Genomic DNA, 25,551 nt, shown 5'->3' on the forward strand with positions numbered 1-25,551 from the left:
TCGATCTCATCCATCTCAACACATCCTCCCTCTGACCTGGATCTCCCTCCCCTCTTCATGTACGACAGACCTCCCCACTTTCAAAGATTTATTCAAATCACATCTCCTCCAAGAGGCCTTCCCCAATTGAGCCCTCATTTTCTCTGCTCCTTCTCCCTTCTGTATCACTTCTGCACTTGGATCTGCATTCTTTAGGCACTCGACATGCACCCCATCCTCATCCTTATGGCACTTATGTACAAATTCATAATTTATTTTAATATCTGCCCCCTCTAGACTGTAAGCTACTTGTGGGCAGGGGCATTGTAATGATGATAATGAAAATAATAATTATAATAATTGTGGTATTTGTTAAGTGCTTACTATGTGCTGAGCACTGTAGTAAGTGCTGAGGTAGATACAAGACAATCAGGTCCTACATGGGACTCACAGTGTAAGTGGAAGGGAGAACAGGGAATCCCCATTTTGCAGATGAGGGAACCGAGGCTCAGAGAAGGTAAGTGATTTGCCCGAGGTTACACAGCAGACAAGGGGTGGAGCCAGGATTAGAATCCAAGTCTTCTGACTCCCAGTCCCATGATCTTTCCACTAGACTACACTGCTTCTCTCTCAAGCACTTAGTGCAGTGCTCTGCTCATAGTAAACACTCAGTAAATACCACTAGTTGATTGAAGAGTTGAAATGAGATTAACTGTAAGCAAGGTGGACAAAATAAATGGGGCTAAAAGTTCAGTAAAGCACGAACTCAAGTGATGTGTCATTCATTCATTCATTCAATCGTTTTTATTGAGCGCTTACTGTGTGCAGAGCACTGTACTAAGTGCTTGGGTAGTACAAATTGGCAACATATAGAGACGGTCCCTACCCAACAAAGGGTTCACAGTCTAGAGTAGCCATAGGCAATTGGGAAATGGCAGCAGAAGATATGACAGCCTGACTTGCAGGAATCAGAAATGGAAAAGGTGACCGCCCTGGAACAGAGGTTATGGGAAGGTTATGACACCAAGAGGAAGAGGCAAAAACAGCCCCAGGTGCTGTGTGGTTCACAAATGTGCCTCATTAGGCCATCTTTACAAGTGCACAAAAGAGAAGGAATTGTCATTTACATATTGGTTTTACTATCTACATTTCCCTCCACGAATAAAAATCTTGCTGTTAGTAACATTGTCTTTGAACCCAAAGAACAGCTATATATAGCAAGAAGCAGTGTGGGCTAGTGTATAGAGCATGGGCCTGGGTGTCATAAAGACCTGGGTTTTAATCCCGGCTCAGCCATTTGCTGTGTGACCTTGGGCAAGTCACTTCACTTCTCTGTTCTTCAGTTACCTCAGCTTTAAAATGGGGATTAAGACTGTAAGACCCATATGGGACAGGGTCCATGTCCAATCTGATTAGCTTGTTTCTACCCCAGCACTTAGTACAGTGCCTAGCACTTAGAAAGTGCTTAACAAATACCATAAGTACACACACACACATATATATATGTATATATATATATATATGTACCCTCAAATTAATTCTCTCTTTCCTCACTCTCCATTCTCTCTCAATATATACATATGTATGTCTGTATATGTTGAGAGAGAATGAGAGTGAATAGAATAAGTTTGTGGAAAGAATAATCAGCAATGGGAGAAGGTTAGGATTTTGTGTTTTCCAAAGCTCATGTATTAAGATTCCAAGTTTACAATGTCATTACTATAACCTGTGTGAGATCTTGAAAATGGAGGTCAATTTATACCAATGGAGGAAAGGTCACAGAAAAGTTCACCACCCACTATTAGGAACACAAGAGTCACTACATAAGAATTTTGATTCACTACCGAGAAAAGAACTAAACCCAGCTCTTTCTAGAGGGGTCCACGTTTTCCGTAGATTAGAAATCTCCCCGGGGTTTTATCGTAAACAGGACATTTTCAGTTTCTTAATTTCTTGAGCACAGCATCCATACTTCCTCTACAGACTACCCAGTCGAGATACAGTTTAATAAGTTACTCAGAAACAGCCATTTAACACCCATCAGCCTGACTTGTTCTCCAAAGTCAACATCACCAGGTCAGGGAAGGGAGCTTGAGCAAGGACTAGGAAAGGTACCTGGATACTTCAGCCTTGACTCATAAAAGCTTTCTATGAATGTGTGAAATCTGTTATTCTCATTAGCTGGAACTCATTTCTTCCCAGTAGGCTTCCCACTCATGAGGAATTCTGGTGGTGCAGAACCTAACCACAGGGCGTGCTTCACCTGCCCATCCTTGGGTGGTTTTCCTTAGCTGGAACTCATTTCTTCCCAGAAGGATTCAAACTACTGAGGAATTCTGGGAGACGTAGTACCTAACCATAAGGCCGGCTTCACCGACTCCTCCTTTGGTAGCCACCTCCTCTTTAGGCTGTGGATACAGGACAGCCAGGCATACGTGATGCTGCTGTATTTATTACCACGGGTGCTCAGTGTAACATCATGATGTCATAGGGAAAGTCTGCTTAAACCTATAGTGTTTCTCTGAAAGGTATTTCCCCCTTGATCCACTTGATAAGACTGAGTGAATCGGATTCCATTCCCATGTGGTTGGTAACCCAGGTAAATGTCAGTTGCTTGTGGGCCTCGAAGCTGTTGCCTCTCTTTCTATCCCCTGAAACTGGTATCTGCCTAACCAGAGTTACCCAAAAAGATTTAACACAGATACTAGGTGGCTATCTATCATAACCATTTTCATCCCATCTAAACAGATCAGTGAGGTGAGGAGCATGTAGGTGACAACAGCAAGGACATGATTCTTACCCATGAGAATACAAGAAAAAAAACACATTTTTGAGAGATTTGAGAAAGGGAAGAATTTTAGAGCCAATCTGATACCTAAGGCTGTCGGAAGATAAACAGAAAAATAGCATATGGTGACTTCGTGTGCGCCTGATGTGAAAAAATTGAGTTTTATTCTCCTCAAATGTCTGGGAAGCCATGATTTCTAAATATAACACCTTGCTTAATGAAGACGAGTTGAGTCCTTAGTGATATAACTTTCATATTGAATATTTTCTTTTTAGCTACATTCTAGTATTTATCTATTTCTTCTTTGCACTTCCATAGTAATTCCCCTTATTACTTGAAAAATGAAAAAAAATTACCAAAGAGCTAGTTGTCTTTCCCAGCATCATTGTTTACACAAGACAGCACCTCTTAGAATGAATGCTTTGTTGAACTATGCTTAGGCAAATAACAGTTGTTCCTTAGCAACTCTACCACCTGATTATCAGGGTAGGTTCATTTCAAAAGGAAAACAATATGCTTCTTTTAATCTGTTCACGTAATTCTATCATGTCAAAAAGCATTTTGAAATATGGATCAATGTTCATATTCTTGTTTGCTTATATGGGGCACCTAGAATGTGAGCCCGTTGTTGGGAAGGGACCATCTCTTTATGTTGACGATTTGTACTTCCCAAGCGCTTAGTACAATGCTCTGTGCACAGTAAACAATAAATATGATTGAATGAATGAATGAATCTAAGTCAAACATATTTCATATTTCAGTTGGAATATTTTATGATTCAAACCTTGAATCAGAAGTCATCTGAAAAAATGAAGAAAAGGAAAAAAAGCAGCAAGTGTCATGGAATCAGACCACCTCAACTTGAACAGCCAGGTATTTAGTCTAACTAATGACCGCTTAATTTGTTTCTTTTTTATGTTATTTGTTATGTGCTTACTATGTGTCAGGCGCTCTACAAAGCTGTGAGGTAGACACAAGCTAATTGGTTTGGACAGAGTCCATGTCTCACTTGGGGCTCACAGTGTTCATCCCCATTTTATGGAAGAGGTAACTGAGGCATAGAGAAATGAAGTGACTTGCCCAAGGTCACACAGCAGATAAGTGGTGGAGCGGCATTAGAACCCAGGTCCTGTGACCCCCCAGATCCATGCTTTAATCACAAGGTCACGCTGCTTCTCAATTTCCCATTAGTGTGGTTAGCTTGGTCAACTATAATGATAATGACTATTTAAAAATGAAGTTAACTATTTATTATAAGCAGCATGGCCTAGTGGATAGATCATGGACCTGGGAATCAGAAGGACCTGGGGGGTTAATCCTAGCTCTTATCTGCTGTGGGACCTTGGGGAAGTCACTTAATTTCTTTGTGCCTCAGTTATCTTGTCAGCAAAATGGGGATTAAGCCTGGGAGACCCATGTGGGACATGGACTATGTCCAATCTGATTAGCTTGTATCTACCCCAGTGCTCAGTACAGTGCCTGGCACCCAGTAAACACTTAAGAAATAACATAAAAAAGGGAACTGGCAAGGTTGAGTACCCAAGTACCTGGATGATACGGAAGTCCTAAAGTTGCAGGAATCAATCAACCAGTGGTGTTCAATAAATAGGGAATCTGGGTGGTGATGCAAGGATGTTTGTGCTGATAGCTAGTTACACTTTTTTAGGAACAGTTTGGTTATATATACAAGCAGTCACAATCTCTATAACCTCATTATCTCACAGAACTTTTAAAACTAAGCTATAAAAATAGTTCACCATTGAACAGTTTCCAGAGTGTGTCATTATCTGCCTGCAAGTGCAAAATGATAACTACTGAACTTGAGAGCCGGAGAAAATTTGCTTTACATCTCCATAATGTAGGCCTTGGTTTTATCGTCGTGCATTGCACTGATCGCTAAAGAAAAATATTGAAACGCGTAAGAGCCAAAACTTGCTTTGATGAAATTCTGCAGCATTTAAAATTGAAATCAGAACACATTTAGTGCTATCAAATAATTCACTTATCGTTTTTGTTCTTCCACTCCTCATAACAGAAAAAATGCCTGTCTTAAAGGGGGAAGCCTCACATTATAACTCGGATTTACACAACTTGTTGTTCTGCTGCCAATGTGTCGATGTGGTATTTTATGCTGAAGACTTGAAGGAAGTAGCAGAAGCCCATAAGGTTGTCCTGTGCTCCGTAAGCAATGTGTTCATGTTGCTGTTCAACGTGAAGAGTCCAGCCGATATCCAGGATTCCGCGGTCATTCGGACGGCCCAGGATCTCTTCGAAGTGGCCGGCGAGTCTTCTTTTCCAGATGCTAGCCGAGGGCTACCGTGCGACCCACCAGTAAGAGTCATTGTTAAAGACTCCCTCTTCTGTTCTTGTTTATCAGACATTCTGCACTTCATTTATTCAGGTATCTTGTCAGAGTGGTTCTGACTACTTAAGTCTTTCAAACTTTCGATTTGAAACATGCTTATTGTGTACATGTCGGCTGGGGGCCGATCTGATGAACTTGAAGTTAGCCCTGGGTTTAACACAGGGCTTAGAACATATGAAGCGCTTAATCAGTACCCTCGTTATTATTATTATCCTTCCCAACAAGGGTACCTTCTATTGCTTGATCTTGGTCAGTCTAATAAGCCATTTTTTTCTTTGAGGGCCTGAAGCTTGCTGTGGATTGCAAATGAAGACAGTCTCAGGAATAACCAACTTCATTTGGTCAAGTTCTGTTGATTCATAACAGATTTACTCCTTTGGTTTATAGTAAGACCAGACTAGTGCAGCATTTTGGGAGGGAGGGTTATGACCCTGGGAGTGTCCTGGGTGTGTTCCAAGGCAGTTACAAAAGCTAGAGCTACGGACCTCCAGATAGCGGCTTGGAAGCAGTGCTGGCTATCTGGGCCTTGTGAATCTACTGGCCTTATTCTGATCTCCTTCCCCAGCTGCTTTTGAGCTTCTAAGCTTTATTCATAATCAGCCGAGCAAGGGAGTTAGTTTGTATCGTAAATTCCAGCTCATTCATCAAAAGTCCTGTCCAACCGACATCCATCATGTTATCTCACTTCCTCAAGGAGTGGCAAATGGCTGGGGAGGAGAGTGGGCCCCGAGGAAACCTCGGCGAGGAGTAGCGGAAGTCAGGGGGAGAGATCGGATAGTTGGAAACCAGGAGGAGGATTACTGTTGGAATGGCATCTGGACCCTTCATTCATCCAGTCATATTTACTGAGTGCTTTACTGTGCTTTACTATGTGCTTAAAGCACCGTATTAAGTGCCTGGGAAGAGTATAATAGAACAATAAACTGACACATTGCCTGCCCACAACGAGCTAGTCTAGCTGGGGAGCCAGACGTTAGTAGAAATAAGTAATGACTCCCATAGCTGAGTCTCCTGCCTGTTTTTTCCCCACGTTCCCTTGGCCTGGCTCTCGCCTACCTACAGCCCCCGTCATGGCTTCTACCTCCTCCTCTGCTGTCCGTCATCCCCACCATTTGATTATTAATTGAAAAAGGAACAATGGGAAATTCTGTAAAGAGTCAACCTCCATTATGAAAAAGATTTGTTATTTTCCAAGGGCTATTTTCCTGGTGGAACAGAAAAGGTGTGATAAGGGCTTGTAATTTTCAAAGGCGTATTTCTTTTCCATCCAACTAATTAGAATGAATTCTTCAGCACTTCTAAAGGCAATCTCCCCCACCCCTCTCCCCGCTCCAAAATGGGCTAGCAGGAGGCTCTTTAATCTGGTTCAGCTCTTTAGAATTTTTCATTGAAACGTGATGAATGCAAATTGGATGGAGGTGGGGAGGGGGAGGCTATTACCATTTGGGGGTGAGATTAAGGTCATTGCACAGTCTTTTATTAAAACCACTTCTGCCCTGTTTTCTGCTGCTGTTTACTCAGTGTGTTTTCTTAAATCTGAGATTGAGTTTAGTGCTTCAGAAAGTAGATCTAGGGGAGCATGCAAGGGACCTATCACATGGTAAATACCATTGATTGTTATGCTTGTGCTCTACCCTTTCCCCTTTTTGTAACTTATTTTAGTGTCTGTCTCACCCTGAAGACTGCAAGCTCTTTGAGGGCAGGGGATCGTGTCACCCAACTCTGTTGTGTCATACTTTCCCAAGTACTCAGTACAGTGCTCTGCACACAGTAAGCGCTCAATAGATACCATTCACTGATTGGCCTCTGTGTAAGAACGTTCCAACAAGAATGTTGCCGCTATCTTGGGCTTGCCAAAACCCTGGCCGGCTTCTTTCTAGGGATTGACTTCTCTTTGATGAAAGGAGGAGTGAGCCTTCAATTCTATTTTGGAAAGAAAACTTAACTCAGACCTGGAAAGTAATAAAAGGGATTTGGACAACAATAAAGTGGACATTTCCTGTTCAGGAAATAAAATGACTTCAGAAGACAACTTAAATAGTGTAGTGTTGGCCTTTGAAAAATTCAAGGTTGGACCAATTTGGTTGGCAAATCTTTTCATCTTTAAAAAATATGTTGTAACACCACTGCTGTCTAGGGTGACATAGTCCATCCTGTTTTATAGTACATTCAGAGTGAACTCTGTGCCTTCGGAGAACAGGATGTCCTGTCGTATTTGCCTAACTGGAATGCTTGAGAAAGAATTCTTTACTAGGGTGGGATCGTTTCTGTAATTCAGCTGTTTACCAAAGCTGTCAGCCCAAGCCTAGTATTCACGAGGCAAAAATGAAAACGTGCAAGGGGCAAACTGAGCCAGTGGACATGAGCAGAGGGTTTCCACAGCAGAGCAGATCTGCCCTGGAAAGATATTTCTGCATCAGGTAGATGGAAGTAATCAAGAGGTGAGGTTTACCATTGCAGTAGTCCTTTAGTGGCTAACAAGTTCATTTACAAAGGGTTACTGGCTAAGAAACCTCTCCCCACCTTGGCCAATTTAAGATTGGTAAGCACCTTAATTGAGTCTTGTCTGAGAAGCAGCCGTGGAGTGGTGGAAAGAGCCTGGCCTGAGAGTCACTTCATTTCTCTGTGCCTCAGTTACTTCATCTGTAAAATGGGGGGAGGTGGAGAGGAGAAAGAGGAGGAGTCCAAGCAGCCTCTCCTCCATTCTTCCTTCTCCCTGATGCCAACCCACCTCTGTGGTGACTCGGGGGTATCCTTCTGCCACTCCAGCTAAAAGAGGCACCCAACAGGTCCTAACCCATTTGGGTGGTAGTGTAGCACTCCAAAAGGTGATACTATCAACTCTAAAGGGAGACTTTTAACCACCTTGTATTAGGGGGCTTTTTTTGGGTGGGGGGGGGGAGCTTGGTCACTTGATGTTAAGAGAGTGTGTCAGTTCTTGAATTTTGTGACATTTGTGATTATTAGACATAGTGTGTGTCTGGTCATTGATAAAACATGACTGAGATAATCTCTTCATCTGCTATTTCTACACGTTTCAGCTAGAGCGTTTTTAGGAAATCAGGAAACAGTCTCTGTTAATGCCTGGTAGATAGAATGCAGATTCCAGTTGGATGCTGGAGGAAACAATTGGGAGTATCTGTGCCATGTTAATGAGGGCTCATGAATCCAAATGATAGCACAGGGGTTTTCAGGGATGTAACTCTTGCATTAAAGGAAAACCAAGTGCACTGTCTGTAGCAGAATTAGGGTTCATGAATAATGTCCAAAGATGGAGTCTGCCATCTAAAACAGCAGATGCGTCTCTAGGCATTCACGAAAGCTGCAGAACTAAAACCTGTGTGAAGGAATTGATTCTAGTGCTGGTGGTTTGTCCAGAGCCACTCATCTCTGCCAGTCATGTTCCTGCTGAGGCAGTGGGTGTCACGAACAAGAAGGTGAACAAGGATGCAGCCCAGCACTGTGACTCGTACTATGACTGGGGGAGCAGCATGGAAAAGAGCACAGGCCAGGGAATCAGAGGACATGGGTTCTAATCCCTGCTCCATCACTTACCTGCTGTGAGACCATGGGCAAGTCACTTCTCTGTGCCTCAGTTCCTTCATCGCAAAATGAGGATTCAATTCCTGTGCTCCCTCCTATTTAGACTGTGAGCCCTATGTGGGACCTGACTACCCTGTATCTACCCCACAGCTTAGAGAAGCGCTTGGTACATAGTAAGCCCTTAATAAATACCACAATTATTATTATTACTAGTAAAAAAGTAAACAATGATTAGTGAAAGCATTTGTCTTTTGGATCATCAATGTAAATTTAGCAGAAGTGTGGAGTCAGAGCAGGCAAGTAGTGCAAAATATGACAAACCAGGAACCTAAAAGCGTGGCAATAATGCTCTGTACAAAAAAAAGGATTGTTCATTTTATTTTAAAAGGCATTTATTATGTCAGCCAGTCAGTTGATTGTATTTGTTGAGTGCTTACTTTAGGCAGAGCATCATGCTAAGCACTTGGGAAAGTACAATTTAACACTATAACAGACACATTCCCTGCCCACAGCCAGCTTACAGTCTGGAGGGGGAGACAGGCATTAATAGAAATATATAAATTACAGATATGATAAATTACAGATATTATACTTTTGGGGGACCAAAGTGGTTTAAGCATGTCATTTGATCTCAGCTTGTGCTGTGTGAGCTCAGCAGAGCTTTCCGCTGCTTCCAACACTATCTTGTTTTCTTGTGCATTGTGAAAGCCGCAATTTCTAAGTATGTTAGGAGAAACTCGCATTGTGGTACTCACTGAATCCGAAGATGAGCTCATTTGCCTAGGCTGTTTCTTACGACACGGTGTCGTGCTATATCCAGAAAGCTCATGCTGTTGGAAGAAGCTTCTCAAATTTCCTCAGTCAATCAATCAATCAATCGTATTTATTGAGCGCTTACTGTGTGCAGAGCACTGTACTAAGCGCTTGGGAAGTACAAGTTGGCAACACATAGAGACGGTCCCTACCCAACAGTGGGCTCACTGTCTAGAAGGGGGAGAGAGAGAACAAAACCAAACATATTAACAAAATAAAATAAATAGAATAGATATGTACAAGTAAAATAAATAGAGTAATAAATATGTACAAACATATATATACAGGTACTGTGGGGAAGGGAAGGAGGTAAGATGGGGGGGATGGAAAGGGGGAGGAGGGGGAGAGGAAGGAGGGGGCTCAGTCTGGGAAGGCCTCCTGGAGGAGGTGAGCTCTCAGTAGGGCCTTGAAGGGAGGAAGAGAGCTAGCTTGGCGGATGGGCAGAGGGAGGGCATTCCAGGCCCGGGGGAGGACGTGGGCCGGGGGTCGACGGCGGGACAGGCGAGAGCGAGGTACAGTGAGGAGATTAGTGGTGGAGGAGCGGAGGGTGCGGGCTGGGCAGTAGAAGGAGAGAAGGGAGGTGAGGTAGGAGGGGGCGAGGTGATGGACAGCCTTGAAGCCCAGGGTGAGGAGTTTCTGCCTGATGCACAGATTGATTGGTAGCCACTGGAGATTTTTGAGGAGGGGAGTAACATGCCCAGAGGGTTTCTGGACAAAGACAATCCGGGCAGCAACAAGAAGTATGGACTGAAGTGGAGAGAGACACGAGGATGGGAGATCAGAGAGAAGGCTGGTGCAGTAGTCCAGACGGGATAGGATGAGAGCTTGAACGAGCAGGGTAGCGGTTTGGATGGAGAGGAAAGGGCGGATCTTGGCAATGTTGCGGAGCTGATACCGGCAGGTTTTGGTGACGGCTTGGATGTGAGGGGTGAACGAGAGAGCGGAGTCGAGGATGACACCAAGGTTGCGGGCTTGTGAGACGGGAAGGATGATAGTGCCGTCCTCGTGAAACTAACATGTTATGGGAGAACTGTGGTATTCAAATTAAGTCGTGCTGGATAAAAATTGCTTAATAGCTGGCTCAGAAATTACATGGGCATAGGGAAGGGGTTGTACGGTCACCATTATTGTAACTATTATACTCTCCCAAGTACTGAATACAGTGCTCTGCACACTATAAGTGCTCAATAAATACCATTGATTGTAAGTCATGGGGCTATTGCAATGCTGCTGGGATGAGCAATGGGACAGGGAAACTAGGGAAATTAACAGGGAATAAATAAAGGACCCAAGAAGAAACAATCATCATGTATAGATGAACTGCAAAGGGGGATGCTGTGGCCAATGCTATTTTCTTTTTGATTCCTGTTAACGTGTGTCACAGGAAAGCCAGGAGAGTCCTTAGGGTAGACAAGACTTTTGTTTTGAGGACATGTGATGTGATGTCACATGCTGCGGTTTTTATGGCACGACTTCATTTAAAACCTACCATGCACCACTGATATTTAGATTTTAATTTTTAGAAAAAAGAAGTAAAGGCAGTTTCCTTTCTGGTCTTCATGAAAGCGTGTCTTCCATGTCATAAGCCTGCAACAGCCTCGGATTGAAGCTTATCGGAGCCGGTGCCAGGGAGGAGAACCAGGGCCCTTTTGGGACAAAGTTCAGAAAGCAGACTTTTAAGTTTTTCTTGAACATTTTTGTGTTTTGACACTACATATTTGGGCAATTTGCATTCTTTAAAAGCAGTCCAGGGCAAGATTTTTTGGGTTTGTTTTTTTTTCAAAACCAAGTTGAAAACAAAGTCATGAAGATAGATGAAATTTTTTACTTCCATGAAGACCAGAATTTCGGGAACCCTTTGACTGGGACTGACGTGACAAATTTTTTTATAAGCAGCAGATACAGTAATACAGTCTATAGTTTCCTGGTCCCTGAATTCCCTTAGGGCCAAGGATCTTGCATGGACAGCAGGGCAACTTATTCAACAAAATACCGCTGGCTGCAGATCTCCTGGAATACTGAGGAAAAATCATTCCTTGGCCCTGAGAAAAAAACGTTCTGCGAGAATAAACAGACCCATTAAGCCAACCCTAGCGTTTATGTTTGGTCACCCCTGTTTTAGAATGACATTCAGCCTCACTCCTGGCTATGTGCTCATCTCTCCTGGCAGACCCCAGCCTGGGTCACGTGCTCTGGTATGTAACATGAACTAGTTGCAAGAGAAAGCAGAGGTTCCCAGGCCAAGGATAGTGGTTTTATTTTATTTTTTGGAAGAAGGCTAGCAGTAGCCCAGGTGCTGTTCCCTCCTCCATTGTGATGTTCTGATTGCCAAAAACCCTTCCCCACCACCGCAATGGTTTATATAAACCTCTATGCCAGTCCCACTGAGGTCTGAATTTCCTGAGGTTTTGTATTGTGTCACTTCTCCAAATGATTCAGTAGCAACTTGAGGTTTTTTATGGTATTTATTAAGTGCTTAGTAGATGCCAAGCCCTGTACTGAACGCTGGGGTAGATAAAAGTCAATCATACAGTCCCTGTAGCATGTAGGGCTCACAGTCTTAATCCCCATTTTACATGAGGTAACTGAGGCCCAGTGAAGTGAAGTACCAAAGGTCACACAGCGGACAAGTGGCAGAGCCAGGATTAGAACCCAGGTCCTTCTGACACCCAGGCCCATGCTCTAGGAGGTAGAAGGCATTGCCTAATTGCTACTGATCTAAATGGATTTGGGGTTCCTCCTTCTTCCAGCTGCTCTCTTCTCTTAAGAGAAGCAGTGTGGCACAGTGGAAAGAGCTCAGGCTTTGGAGTCAGAGGTCATGGGTTCAAATCCCAGCTCCACCCGTTGTCAGCTGTGTGACTCTGGGCAAGTCACTTCACTTCTTTGGTCCTCAGTTACCGCATCTGTAAAATGGGGATTAAGACTGTGAGCCCCCCCATGGGACAACTTGATCACCTTGTAACCTCCCCAGCACTTTGTACAGTGCTTTGCACATCGTAAGCACTTAATAAATGCCATCATTATTATTATCACAATGCTTTGCACATATTTGCAATCAATAAATCTCGGCTCCGCCACTTGTCTGCTGTGTGACTTTGGTCAAGTCACTTCACTTCTCTGTGCCTCAGTCACCTAATCTGTAAAATGGGGATTAAGACTGTGAGATCCACATGAGGCATGGAATGTGTCCAACCTGATTAGCTGATATCTACCCAGTGCTTAGTACAGTGCCTGGCACATAGTAAGCACTTAACAAATGCCATATAAAAAGACAGGTGAAGATGGGGAGGTGGAGGGAGGAGGAGTGGAGGCCTTCCCAAACTGATCCCCCTTCTTCCTCCCCACCTCCTCCTCCTCCCCATCCCCCCACCTTACCTCCTTCCCCTCCCCACAGCACCTGTATATGTGTATATATGTTTGTATGTATTTATTACTCTATTTATTTATCTTGTATATATTTATTCTATTTATTTTATTTTGTTAATATGTTTTGTTTTGTTGTCCGTCTCCCTCTTCTAGACTGTGAGCCCGCTGTTGGGTAGGGACCATCTCTATATGTTGCCAACTTGTACTTCCTAAGAGCTTAGTACAGTGCTCTGCACACAGTAAGCGCTCAATTAATGCAATTGAATGAATGAATGAATGAATGAATGAGTGAGAGGGGTGCGAGGGAAAGGGCGTAAGGAAAGGGAGAAGACGAAAAGGGGAGACGGGGTAGGGAGAGAGCAGAAGGGAGGCAACAAAATGGAAAGGGGATATGGGGAGTGAGGGTGAAAGGAGAGAGAGGTTTGGAAGATGCCATTGCCGGGTCCCTTGCTGGTAAGACAACTTACCTTTGGAGAACAAAGGTTGCAGTTCAGTGACATCAGTCAGTCAGTGGTATTTATGGAGCACTTACTATGGGCAGAGCACTGTACTAAACACTTGGGAAAGTATAATACAACAGAGTTGATAGACATGTTCCCTGCCCACAAGACGTTTATAGTCTAGATGGGGAGACACACGTTAAAATCATTTACGGATGTGTACGTAAATGCAGTGGGCTGAGGGTGGGGTGAATATGAAGTTTTTCAAGGGGACAGCTCCAAGTGCAAAGACAAAGCAGAAGGGAGTGGGAGGAGGGAAAATGAGGTCTTAGTCCGGGAAGACTTCTTGGAGATGAGGTTTTAATAAATCTTTGAAGACGGGGGGAAGGGTGGCCTATTGTATATGGAAGGGAAGGGAGTTCCAGGCCAGGGGAAGGATGTGGACGAAGGGTCAGTGGCAAGATAGATGAGTTTAAGGTACAGTAATAATAATAATAATAATAATAATAATAATAATAATAATAATAATAATAATGACATTTGTTAAGCGCTTACTATGTGCAAAGCACTGTTCTAAGCGCTGGGGAGGTTACAAGGTGATCAGGTTGTCCCTCAGGGGGCTCACAGTTTTAATCCCCATTTTACAGATAAGGTAACTGAGGCACAGAGATGTTAAGCGACTTGCCCAGTCACACAGCTGACAGTTGGCAGAGTCGGGATTTGAGCCCATGACTTCTGTCTCCAAAGCCCGGGCTCTTTCCACTGAGCCACGTAGCATTAGAGTTGTGAAGTGTGTGGATTCATTCAATCGTATTTATTGAGCACTTACTGTGTGCAGAGCACTGTACTAACCGCTTGGGAAGTACAAGTTGGCAACATATAGGGACGGTCCCTACCCAACAGCGGGCTCACAGTCTAGAAGATTGAATGAATGAATGAATGGATTGGGTTGTAGTAGGAAATCAGCGAGATAAGGTAGGAGGGGAAGAGCTGATTGAGTGCTTTAAAGGAGTTTCTGTTTAATGCGGAGGTGGACAGGCAACCACTGGAGGTTTTTGAGGAGTGGGGAGATATGGGCTGAACGTTTTTTTAGAAAAATGATCCATGCAGCCGAGCAAAGTAAGAACTGGAGTGGGGAGAGACAGGAGGCAGGGAGGTCAGCAAGCAGGTTGATGCAATAATCAGGGAGAGATATAATAAGCGTTATTATAACAGCACTTAGAACAGGGCTTTGCCATACTAAGTGCTAAATAAATGCCATCATTATTATTATTATTAAGTGTTGGGATCAGCGAAACGGCAGTTTGGAGAGAAAAGTGTAGATTTTACAGATGTTGTGAGAATTAACGTGGCCTAGTGGATAGAGCACGGGCCTAGGAGTCAGAAGGATCTGGGTTCTAATTCCGGCTCTGCCATATGCCCACTATGTGACCTGGAGCAAGTTACTGAACTTCTGTGTGCCTCAGTTACTCCTCTGTAAAATGGGGATTAAGACTGTGAGCCTGTGTAGGACATGGACTATGTCCAACCTGATTAGCTTGTATCTACCACAGCGCTTAGTACAGTCCTTGGCACATAAGTGCTTAATACCTTTAAAATTAAAAAAGGTAGAATTGACAGGATTGATGACATTAAAAAGTGGGTTGAATGAGAGAGATTAGTTGAAGATAATGCCAAGATTAAGGGTTTGTGAGACAGAAAGATAGTGGTGTTCTCTACAGTGATGGGCAAGATGAGGAGTAGAGGGTTTAGGTGGCAATAATAATAATAATAATAATGATGGCATTTATTAAGCGCTTACTATGTGCAAAGCACTGTTCTAAGCGCCGGGGAGGTTACAAGGTGATCAGGTTGTCCCCCGGGCGGCTCACAGTCTTAATCCCCATTTTACAGATGAGGTAACTGAGGTACAGAGAAGTGAAGTGACTTGCCCAAAGTCACACAGCCAAGTGGCAGAGCCAGGATTAGAACCCATGACCTCTGACTCCACAGCCCGTGCTCTTTCCACTTAGCCAGGCTGCTATTATTATTATAATAATAATAATGATAGTATTTGTTAAGTGCTTACTATGTGCCAAGCACTGCACTGGAGGATGAGGAGTTCTGTTTGGATGGGGAGGAAGGGACAGATTCTAGAATGCTGGATGATGAACCGACAGGATTTGGTGACAGGCTGAATATGGCAGCTGAAAGAGGAGTCAGGGAGAACGCCAGAGCTATTGGCTAACATCAATACCTAACTGTAGATTACAGCCAAAGTGGAGAACTAAACAATTAACTGATGAAATTCCATTTGGGAATCTGATTGATCTAGATAAGCTGACTGCAATGCACAGCCCTCCAGATAAATCCCTGATCTTCTACGGAAATGTAAACTTAGTAATGGCGTAGTCTGTTCAGACCCTGAAAATGTGTCATAAAATGAAATGTGAGTAAATTTTCACCTCTTAATTTACTCAGACTTCCTCTGGTAGTTGGCAGAGATGAGCCGAGTCTTGGAAATAGCTCCTTGGCTACTTGTCCAGGGCAAGTAGCCATTTGTTCCTGGAGGTAGGGAAGCTGGAGGTAGGGAAGAGGGCAAGGCCAGCTCTTTCTTCTGATGTCTCTTTTCATTTTCTCCAAAAAGACAGGAATTGTTGGAAGAATGTTACAACAATTCCCCAACACCATTTTACCCAAAACACACAGTGAAAACACGGGTAACGGGAGAACTTCCTGTCCGTAATTACGAGACTATTCTCAATCCTGAACAAGTATCACTCTTTTTCTCCTTTCCTAAATCAATCAGTGGTATTCACTAAGTGCTTAATCTTTGCAAAGTACTGTACTAAGTGCTTGGGAGAGTTCAGTACAGCCGAGTTGTACAATGAGCCCACAATGAGCTTGCAGTCTATTCGCTGATTGGTTTGTTTGTTTTCAGGTGCTTTTCAATGGGAAGAATTGGAAGAAGATATTAAGAAGAGGTTGAAAGACCCTGGGCATGTTCTAGGTGTACTTGAGAAAGTGAAATGCATTTTGAAAGTTCCAGGAAAGGTACATCATTTCCCTTATTTAGTTCACTCTTGGTTACTCTACCTTTTACTGTCTCATCATCATCATCATCAGTGGTATTTGTTGAGCACATACAGTGTGCAGAGCACTGTACTAAGTTCTGGGGACAGTACACTATAATAGGGTTAGTAGACACGTTCCCTGCCACAGTGAACTTACTGTCTAGAGGAGGAGACAGACATTATCATTACTGGTAGAAACGTTTTTGAATATGTGGATACAATGGAACTCAGATTCCCGTGGAAGCAGAGAATATGGGTGGGTTGGAGGGAAATTGATCAATTCTCCCATAACTCAAAGTGTTGTAGAGCCCACTGAAGCTCATCCGGAAAAATTAGTAAATAAGGAGGAGGATGTTTCTTTTCTTAAAAGAAAATTTCTGTTATATATCTTCATTTAAAGTCATTGAATTCTATCAGCATTATTCTTTAGCATCATTATTTGAAAGCAAAGTGACTGTACTAATTCACATTTTGGATTTCAGATCTTTTGTGCATTAAAATATAAATAAATTGTTTCTTATAAGACAATTACTATTCTATACTCTGTGTGCAACATTCCATCAGCTTGTACACCTAAAGTTATTACTTTATTTTATTTATATAACACTCATATCCAGAATAGAGTTTAAATATTCCAGTGACTTTTGGTGTCCGTGATAGATTTTTGGAGATTGTCACTGGATCATCAGTTTATACCTTTGATCCTAGTATTTTCTTCAGAAGTGGGTTGATTTCCTCTTCTTTGCCACCGGCTTTTCCAGGAATTCTGCCAGAAAAATCTATTTAGTCAGGTGTAAAATTCAGAGTTTTCTCTCTCCAGGTCAATATGTTTACTGACAGGCCTTCAAAGCTAAAAAAGTTCAAACCTGCTCACCTGTATCTTGTTGATTAGTAAAGTGAGGACAATCAGTGTTTGATTTGCGGTTCCAACCTGTTGATGTAAAATATTAAGGAGACACTCATTCTCTTTGGATCAGTAGCCCACAGGCAAACAGATCCTAGCCCAGTTTTGAGGGGTCTGGTGAGATAAAGCTCCTAGATTTTATCTAGTGAGCTGAGCTGTTGCAGAAAGATGTGTTATTTCCCTGTTCTCAGGGATTTGCACTGTGTTCGTCAAGCTATTTGTGTGCAGGAGTAGAACCCAGATCCTCTGATTCTCTTGCCCGTACTTTTTCTAGCAGGCCACACTGCTCCTCAAAGTGGTCATAGGATGAAAAGCATGAGAGCTACCATGGACTTACAATAATACTACTATTAGAAAAGCAGCATGGCTCAGTGGAAAGAGCATGGGCTTGGGAGCCAGAGGTCATGGGTTCTAATCCCGGCTCTGCCACTTGTCAGCTGTGTGACTTTGGGCAAGTCACGTAACTTCTCTATGTCTCAGTTCCCTCATCTGTAAAATGGGGATTAAGACTGTGAGCCCCATGTGGGACAACCGGATTACCTTGTATCCCCCCCCAGCTCTTAGAACAGTGCTTAATGCATTGTAAGCGCTTAACAAATACCATCATTATTATCACTATTATTATTATAACTGTAAGCTTGTTGTGGGCAGAGAACGTATCTTTCAACTCTGTTGTATTCTCCCAACCGCCTAGTACAGCGCTGTGAACAGAGGAAACACCGCTGATTAATTAGGGGCAGTGGGATCTAGTATACAGATCACAGGGCTTAGGAGTCATAGCCCCAGTTGAAACCCAGTTCTGCTATCAGCTTATGGTGTGACCTTTATAAAAACTTTCCAGGCCTCAGTTTCTCATCTATAAAATGGGGATAGGATGGATCCTGAGCCCTGGGTGGAACAGGGACTGAATCCAACCTTGAATCTGCCCTGCATTTAGTATGAAAATGCTTACTAGATACCATCATTATTATCATTATTGCTAATAGCAATAATATTAGGTGTTTTCCAATTTTCACTTGTTGAAAAGATGATTCTTGCACAGAATACCAATAGGTCACGTGATAAGGAAAAAGGGGGAAAACACCATAATCTACTGTTTGATCTGAGTTTTCTTAATTATCTGGATCCTGGAGATAACTATTTAAATAGCAGTTTCCATTAGCAGTAAGTTCTGCCACTCTGAGTAGGTTAGCTTTTAAAATTTTCATTCTTATTTGATAGATCAGATAAGGGAGTCCAAGGACTTTGGCTTGAACCACATAGCTAATTAGCTGTCCTGCTCAGTTAGTCTTTGTTTCTGCACACAGCTTAGCTCTTAGGCTGCAGCCTCAACATTCTCCTTCATGCTGTTATGACTTAAGGCATTACTTGTGTTTCTAAAGTGAATTAAGTTCCCATGAAAGATAGGTTCATAGGTCGTATACTTTGTCAGAAAATGAGCACAGATCCAATGCCAGTATCTCTCCTCAATTACAGATATAATGTCAAAACATATGGCACAGAATTTTTGGATTTTTGGTTGTTTTTTTGTTTTGTTTTTTGTCTTGTAGGTAAACTGCCTGAAGAACTGTAGATCCTTTCAGTCCAAAAGACCCCTGTGGTTTTATAATACTTCTCTCAGGTTTTTCTTTAATACGCCGATGCTTGCTGATGTTATCTTCAAAATTCAAGGTACTGCTGAGCTTTTAAAAAGTCTGCTGTTCATTTTTTTTTTCTTGCAGTTTTCCCACCACTCTCCTTTTCAGCTGTAATCATTTTGGGAGATGAGTGATTTTATTCAGGGCACTAAAAGGGTCATAACTGGATTTTAGTGCAGAGCAGGAGATGGTCTGTATAGAAAACCTAGAAGTCAAATCGTGGCAACAAAGCTAAATGGCCACAGGTTGGAGATGAATTAGAGGGTTACATGCTAACACAGCAAACTGCACATTGAACATCATCAATCGCATTTATTGAGCGCTTACTGTGTGCAGAGCACTGTACTAAGCGCTTGTGCTTGAACAGAGTGCAGCAGTGACTGAAGTCTGTGAAGGGAAGGACTGGGTATGAGATTGCACCAACCATCTCTCAGAAACTGCCTTGACAGATGAAAAGTTGAAAAATTTCACCAATTCGTAGGGCCAAGACCAAGGAGAAGAATACAGCAACATCATCCTTATGGATGAGGTGAAATTAACGTTTGATAGTCTAGTGAACAAAACAATAGAAGAGTAATGGAAAAGACTCGTGGCATTTTAGAACAGCTGGACGAGAGCAGGCAAGTGCTCTGCACACACTAAGCGCTCAGTAAATACGATTGAATGAATTGGCCCCTGCTAGTCCCGAAAGTTATCCCTTCTTGGGGATAGTCAAAAGGAACAATACCAAAGAGGATTATGGGAGTGGGATTTTGTTAGTTGTGAATGTGATGGGGACAGTGGATAAGGAATATGATGGGAAGGAGGATAGATGAATGCCACTTGTGCCGAACTGGCAGATTTTCTAATTATGGCAGTTATTAAGCCTTTACTCCATACTAAGTGCTGGGATTAATACAAGGTTATCAGATTGTACACTGTCCCCTTCCCACTTGTGGCTCACAGTCTCACAAGATGAGGACAATGGAGCCCAGAGAGGTTAGGCGACTTGCTCGAGGTCACCCAACAGGCAAGTGGCAGAGCTGGGACTAAATCCCATGTCTTCTGACCCCCAGGCCTGGGCTCTATCCACTAAGCCATGCTGCCTCCAGACTAAATTTTTCACACTAAGAAATCCTGACTAATTACGTATTTTATGCCCATCAGTCATATGGTCAAACCAAAAGTGGAGGGAAAGGAGGCACTCTTAGGCAGCACCCCTGAAGATGTACCCAACTGCTGTAGCCATTAGACTTATCTTCCAACCGATGTTTCAGGGCTAAGCCAAGAAAGGTGTAAGGAACAAGTGCTTAGTACAGTGCTTCGCAAACAGTAACTGCTCAATAAATACGTTTGAATGAAAGAATGAATGAAGGAACACGAATGTCAGCTGGTGAACCCAACTTGGGACATGTGTATGGTGCGCTTGTGGTATAAGTGAGTTAAGGATTCATGAAATAGTGTTTTCCAGGCGGTGGCTGATCATGAATTTATCACGGCTAGGAATTCATTCATTCATCCAATCGTATTTATTGAGCGCTTACTGAAGCACTGTACTAAGCACTTGGGAGAATACCAGGGGTTGATGGAAGGCTGGAGAATATAATGACAGGAGTTAAGGCCTTGGGTCTTTCCCCGAAGCTTGCCACTCACCTCCACTTGGACACCAAAAATGAGGAATTGGATGTTTTCTCTGTTGAGTAGTAAACTGTCATCTTTCTAACATGCTAATGATAACATTCCTGTCGTTGTTTTTTTATTGTTGCTGTGGTTTTTTAGTGGTATTTGTTAAGTGCTTATAGTATGTCCAGCACTGTTTTAAGCACTGGAATAGATACAAGTTAACCAGACAGGACTGTCCCTATTCCACATGGGGCTCACAGCATAAGTATTGAATCCCTATGTTATAGTTGAGGAAATTGAGGCATAGAGAAGCTAAATGACTTGCCTGAGGTCACCCAGCAGGCAAGTGGCAGAGCTGGGATTCGAACTCAGGTCCTCTGACTCTGAAGCCTGTGCTTTTTTCACTAGGCCATGCCGCTTCCCTAAATGTTAAAATGAATGGCACTGATTGTTTAACTGGATTGAGATGTTGTGGAAAGAGGCCCTTGTTGGAGGACTTGGAGGCCCTAGTTCTGAGTCCAGCATGCTTTGGGTCCTTGGGCAACTTCTCTGCGTCTCAGTCTCCTCATCTGTAAAAGGAAGATAAGCTACCTGCTCTCTCTACCTCTCCCATTGTGTATCTACCTCCAGCATTTAGAAAGGGATCTGGCACACAGGAGACCATAACTAATTATGCTTCTTGAAATCGGCTACTGTATTTCTTAAATTTATGAAACTTATCATAACTATCATTACTTCATGTTGCAAATCTAGCCCCATGTCATACTCAAGGTCTAGGTATCTATGAATGAAGGTTAGAATAATGATGAGCAAAAAAAATTGTCAGTTCCACTAATAATTCAAATTGATTTAGAATCCAAAAAGTTGCAGTATTTAGCGGTGGTTGTCTTTAATTTTAGAAATTATTCCCTAGGAGCTTTCAGTTTTACCTTTTAAGCTCGGACAGGCGCCAATATAAACAGCGGGTGGAATGGTTTCCAAAGGGCTCCTTGCCAACCTGCCGTCAACGTTGGCTGCAGTATGAACCGATAGCACTCCGTGTGGTTTAGTAGGAATGATATTGAAGTCATGTAACTTCAATCCTCACAGAAAAGCCCAAAACCAGCAGCGTCTTGCCACCTCTCACTCAGAGAAGCCCTTTCACTTGTCCTCCCTACCCTAGAGTGCTTGCAGAGCTACGGCTGGAAATATCGGGAGCACGTTTAGAAAATTTCACCCTTGAAAACCGGGAACCCAGGGAATGAATGTGGATTTTTGTCTTTAGTGCCCAGAGAAAATAAAAGACCTTTGAAAACCAGAACAAATTAGGACAAAAATTAGTTCATGGAGGCAGTTTGTTTTGAAACCCTATCGTTAGAGCACTCTGCCTTGTGGAACATTGCTAGCCCAGGAACACTGGTAAACATATTCAGGGAACGATCACTTGGGAATTTACATTTGCAAATAGCATATTCATTTCCTTAGCAGTAAGACAACCAGAGACGGCTCATTTTCCCTGAAAGTGTTTTTCTTCCATCTCCCACGTCTCATACTGATCAGTACACCCTCTCTGTCGTACAAAGTAGGATCAGTATATTTGGTTACTGTATTTGAAAAAGTTTCAAATGGGCATTAGTGGTTTGTTTTTTTAGAAAAAAAATCATCAACAACATACTAGGTGAAGATAGTGAGAAGCAAGAAAGTTCATGGTTTTTAGGATGAAAACCTGGGGCTTTTAAAGACCAAATTACAACTAATGAACAGACTTCAAAATATATTAGATCACTGGCAGTGTTGCTGTAACTTTTTTTAAACTCATAGTGCAGACACTAAGCAGCTGGATATTTTTCTCAGTTCAAATCACTTTTGTTTGTTCAGATTATTTATCCAATTCCACCCGTCACAAGCCCAACTTCTTTTTTTTTTTGAATTTCCACTGTTCTGTCCCAAATCACAGGTCTTTATGTTTAGTCTTTAGAGAAGGCATTTCTGTCTTTGTGCTGTGTCCCACTTAAAATCTGGGGATCGTACAGCCTAGAGGCACGGGCTGCTCTCTGGGTTTAATTAAAACACTGCTACATTTAATGGTTAAACACTGGTACATTTTATACACACATGATCACTCTCTCCTCCCTGATAGTGGGTGTGGGGAGTGGGACCATAAATCAATCAATGGTACTTATTGAGCACTATCTCTGTGCAGAGCACTGTTCTATGCGCTTGGGAGAGTACGATACAACAGAATGAGCAGACTTGTTCCTTGCCTGAAATGAGTTAAAGATGCCCTGGCTGCTTTCACAAGGGGCTAGAGTCGAGAGAAGAAATTGCCACAGGGACCTTGTGTTCTGGAGGCCTTAAAGCCCTCAAAGGAAGGGTGTCCCAGAGTGTGAAATGCTAGCCAGAATATGCCACGTCAGGCATTTCTTTGGGTATATCTGCCAGCTCTGCTTCACCAATTCCAGAGGGATGCTCTTAGCTTCCTTTACCCAGAATCTTTTCTCCCAGAGGCCCATGGCACTGTACTTAGCTCTTGAGTCATCTCATTCCAACCCGTTATGTATTTCCTTCCTCCTGCCTGGAGTGCCCTCCCTCCTCCAATCCACCAAGCCCCATCTCTTTCCACTTTCAAAGCCCTCCGAAGAACCCCCTCTTCCATAACGCATTCCCCCACTAATTACCACATCCTTGATCAGGTCCTCTCAACAGTCACCGTTAACACTTGCGTAGATGTCCTTTTATTGTTATCCATTTATTTATTTATTAAGCGCATTTATTAAGCGCTAACTGTGTGCAGAGTATTGTACTAAGCTCTTGGGAGAGTACAGTAAAACAGAATTGGTAGACATGTTCCCTGCCCACAACGAGCCTACTGGAGCCTAGCATTTGTTTCCAGGTGTTTCTGTGTTTTCCCTCTTGTACCCATTTAATGTATACTATCTGTAGTCACCTGTGTCCCCATTTAGATTGCAAGCTCCTTGAAAATAGGGGCCATATACTTTATACTTTTTTGTTTGCTCCCAAAGGCCTAAGACAAAGCTCTGCCTAAAACAGGTGCTTATTGAGTACTTTTGATGATACTAGTGACTTCTGAGTCAAATTTATTCCTTGAGGGCAGGGACTCTCTTTCTTTGAGGACAGAGTCTATGTCTCATGCCATTGTGCTTTCCAAAGCACTTAGTATAGTGCTTTACATTCATTAGGCACTCAATAAATACCTAGATAGATATCGATAGATTGATCGATCTCCAGGTAGGAGAGTGCAGGAAGGAGTGAAGACGGCTCTTTACTCCACTGCATACAGGGAGACGAGATACTATTGTCTTGTGCCAAGGAGAGCACTGTACTAAATAGTAATAATAATAATAATGGTGATGGCATTTGTTAAGCACTTACTATGTGCCAAGCACTGTTCTAAGCGCTGGGGTACAAGGTAATCAGGTTGTCCCACGTGGAGCTCACAGTCTTAATCCCCATTTTACAGATGAGGTAACTGAGGCACAGAGAAGTTAAGTGACTTGCTCAAAGTTACACAGCTGACAAGTGGCAGAGGCGGGATTAGAACCCACGACCTCTGTCTCCCATGCCCGTGCTCTATCCACTAAGCCATGCTGCTTCTCTAGTGTCTGGGAGAAAATAATATAGCAGAGTTGGTAGACACGCTCCCTGCCCATGACAAACTTACAGTCTAGAGGGGGAAGCAAACATTAATATCAATGAATTATGAATGTGTATGTAAGTGGTGTGGGGCTGAGGAAGGGGTGAATAAAGGGTGAAAATCCAAGTGCACGGGTGACACAGAAGGGAGTAGGAGATACAGGAAACGAGAGCCTTATTGGGGAAGGCCTCCTGGAGGAGATGTGCCTTCAATAAGGCTTTGAAGGTGGGGAAGTGATTTTCTGTTGAATATGAAGAAGGAGGGTGTTCCAGGCCAGAGGCAATGTCGAGATAGATAAGATCGAGATACAGTGACTAGGTTGTTGGCTTTAGAGGAGTGAAGTGTGTGGGCTGGGTTATAGTAGAAAGTCAGGGAGGTAAATTGGAGGGAGCAAGGTGATTGAGTGCTTTAAACAATCAAGTCCCTCAGTTATAAACTGCCATTTGAGGAAACTTAAATATGTGAGTGATCGATGAGGGGCTTCATAAATGCATGTACAAATAGGGAGCAGATTTTGATTGATTCATTCAGTTGTATTTATTGAGCACTTACTGTGTGCAGAGCACTGTACTAAACACTTGGGAGAGTACAATACAACAATAAACAGTCACATTCCCTGCCCAAAACAAGCTTACAGTCTAGAGGGAGCGTTTGGTGTATCTAAAGTTGATCGTAAGTCTGGAATGTGTCTCCATGGTAATGCAATGGGAAAGTCGTGTGTGTGTGTGTGTGTGTGTGTGTGTGTGTGTGTGTGTGTGTGTGTGTAAATGGACTACAACCTCCGAAGCTACATCTCTGCAGGACCTGAACTCCTTTGTCCCCTGCCAACTTTCAAGATGGGTGAGGTTTAGAGCAATTCCTTCCGGTTCCTCGGTTGACTTGTTCCCGATTGTTCAGAGAGTGTGGGAACTCCCTGGCTTCTGCGGCTGGCTGCTTTCCACACCAATGGGCAGGTTGGCACAGAACTCTTTACCCCTTGTAATGTGGCCCCAAGCTCTGAGCAGGAGCAGCAAGAATTTCCTGCCTCTCCTAAGTGCCCTCTAGAGCCGTGGACTTCCCACCCCAAATGGTCCGCCAGGGATCTTGCCACCTTCTCCTACCACTTCATTTGACCATGACTTAACTTAACTCACTTAACTTCTCTGTGCCTCAGTTCCCTCATCTGTAAAATGGGGTTTGAGACTGTGAGCCCCACTTGGGACAACTTGATCACCTTGTATCCTCCCCAGCACTTAGAACAGTGCTTTACACATAGTAAGCGCTCAACAAATGCCATCATTCATTCATTCATTACTGTGACTCTCAGAAAATCCAGCAGCCCTTGTCTATAAGGCCCCAACTCTAAGCTCTTTGAGGGTGAAGATCGAGTCTACCAATGGTATTGTATTCTCTCAAGCGCTTAGTACAGTGCTCTGCACAGGATAAGT

The 25,551-nt window shown here is 43.0% G+C and overlaps 1 protein-coding gene across 2 annotated transcripts in view; it reads left to right on the plus strand.

Annotated features, from left to right (window-relative positions):
• Positions 1-25,551, plus strand: part of RHOBTB3 (Rho related BTB domain containing 3) — a 60,775-nt gene that overhangs the window by 16,830 nt on the left and 18,394 nt on the right. For both annotated transcript variants that reach the window (XM_038765914.1, XM_038765915.1), the window contains exons 5-8: positions 3,529-3,640; positions 4,803-5,168; positions 16,215-16,327; positions 18,802-18,922. In XM_038765914.1, the coding sequence (XP_038621842.1) occupies positions 3,529-3,640; positions 4,803-5,168; positions 16,215-16,327; positions 18,802-18,922 (712 nt within the window). The remainder of the gene's footprint in view (positions 1-3,528; positions 3,641-4,802; positions 5,169-16,214; positions 16,328-18,801; positions 18,923-25,551) is intronic.

Source organism: Tachyglossus aculeatus, chromosome 23, assembly GCF_015852505.1.
Source record: "Tachyglossus aculeatus isolate mTacAcu1 chromosome 23, mTacAcu1.pri, whole genome shotgun sequence".
In the NCBI taxonomy this organism is placed as follows: Eukaryota; Metazoa; Chordata; class Mammalia; order Monotremata; family Tachyglossidae; genus Tachyglossus; species Tachyglossus aculeatus.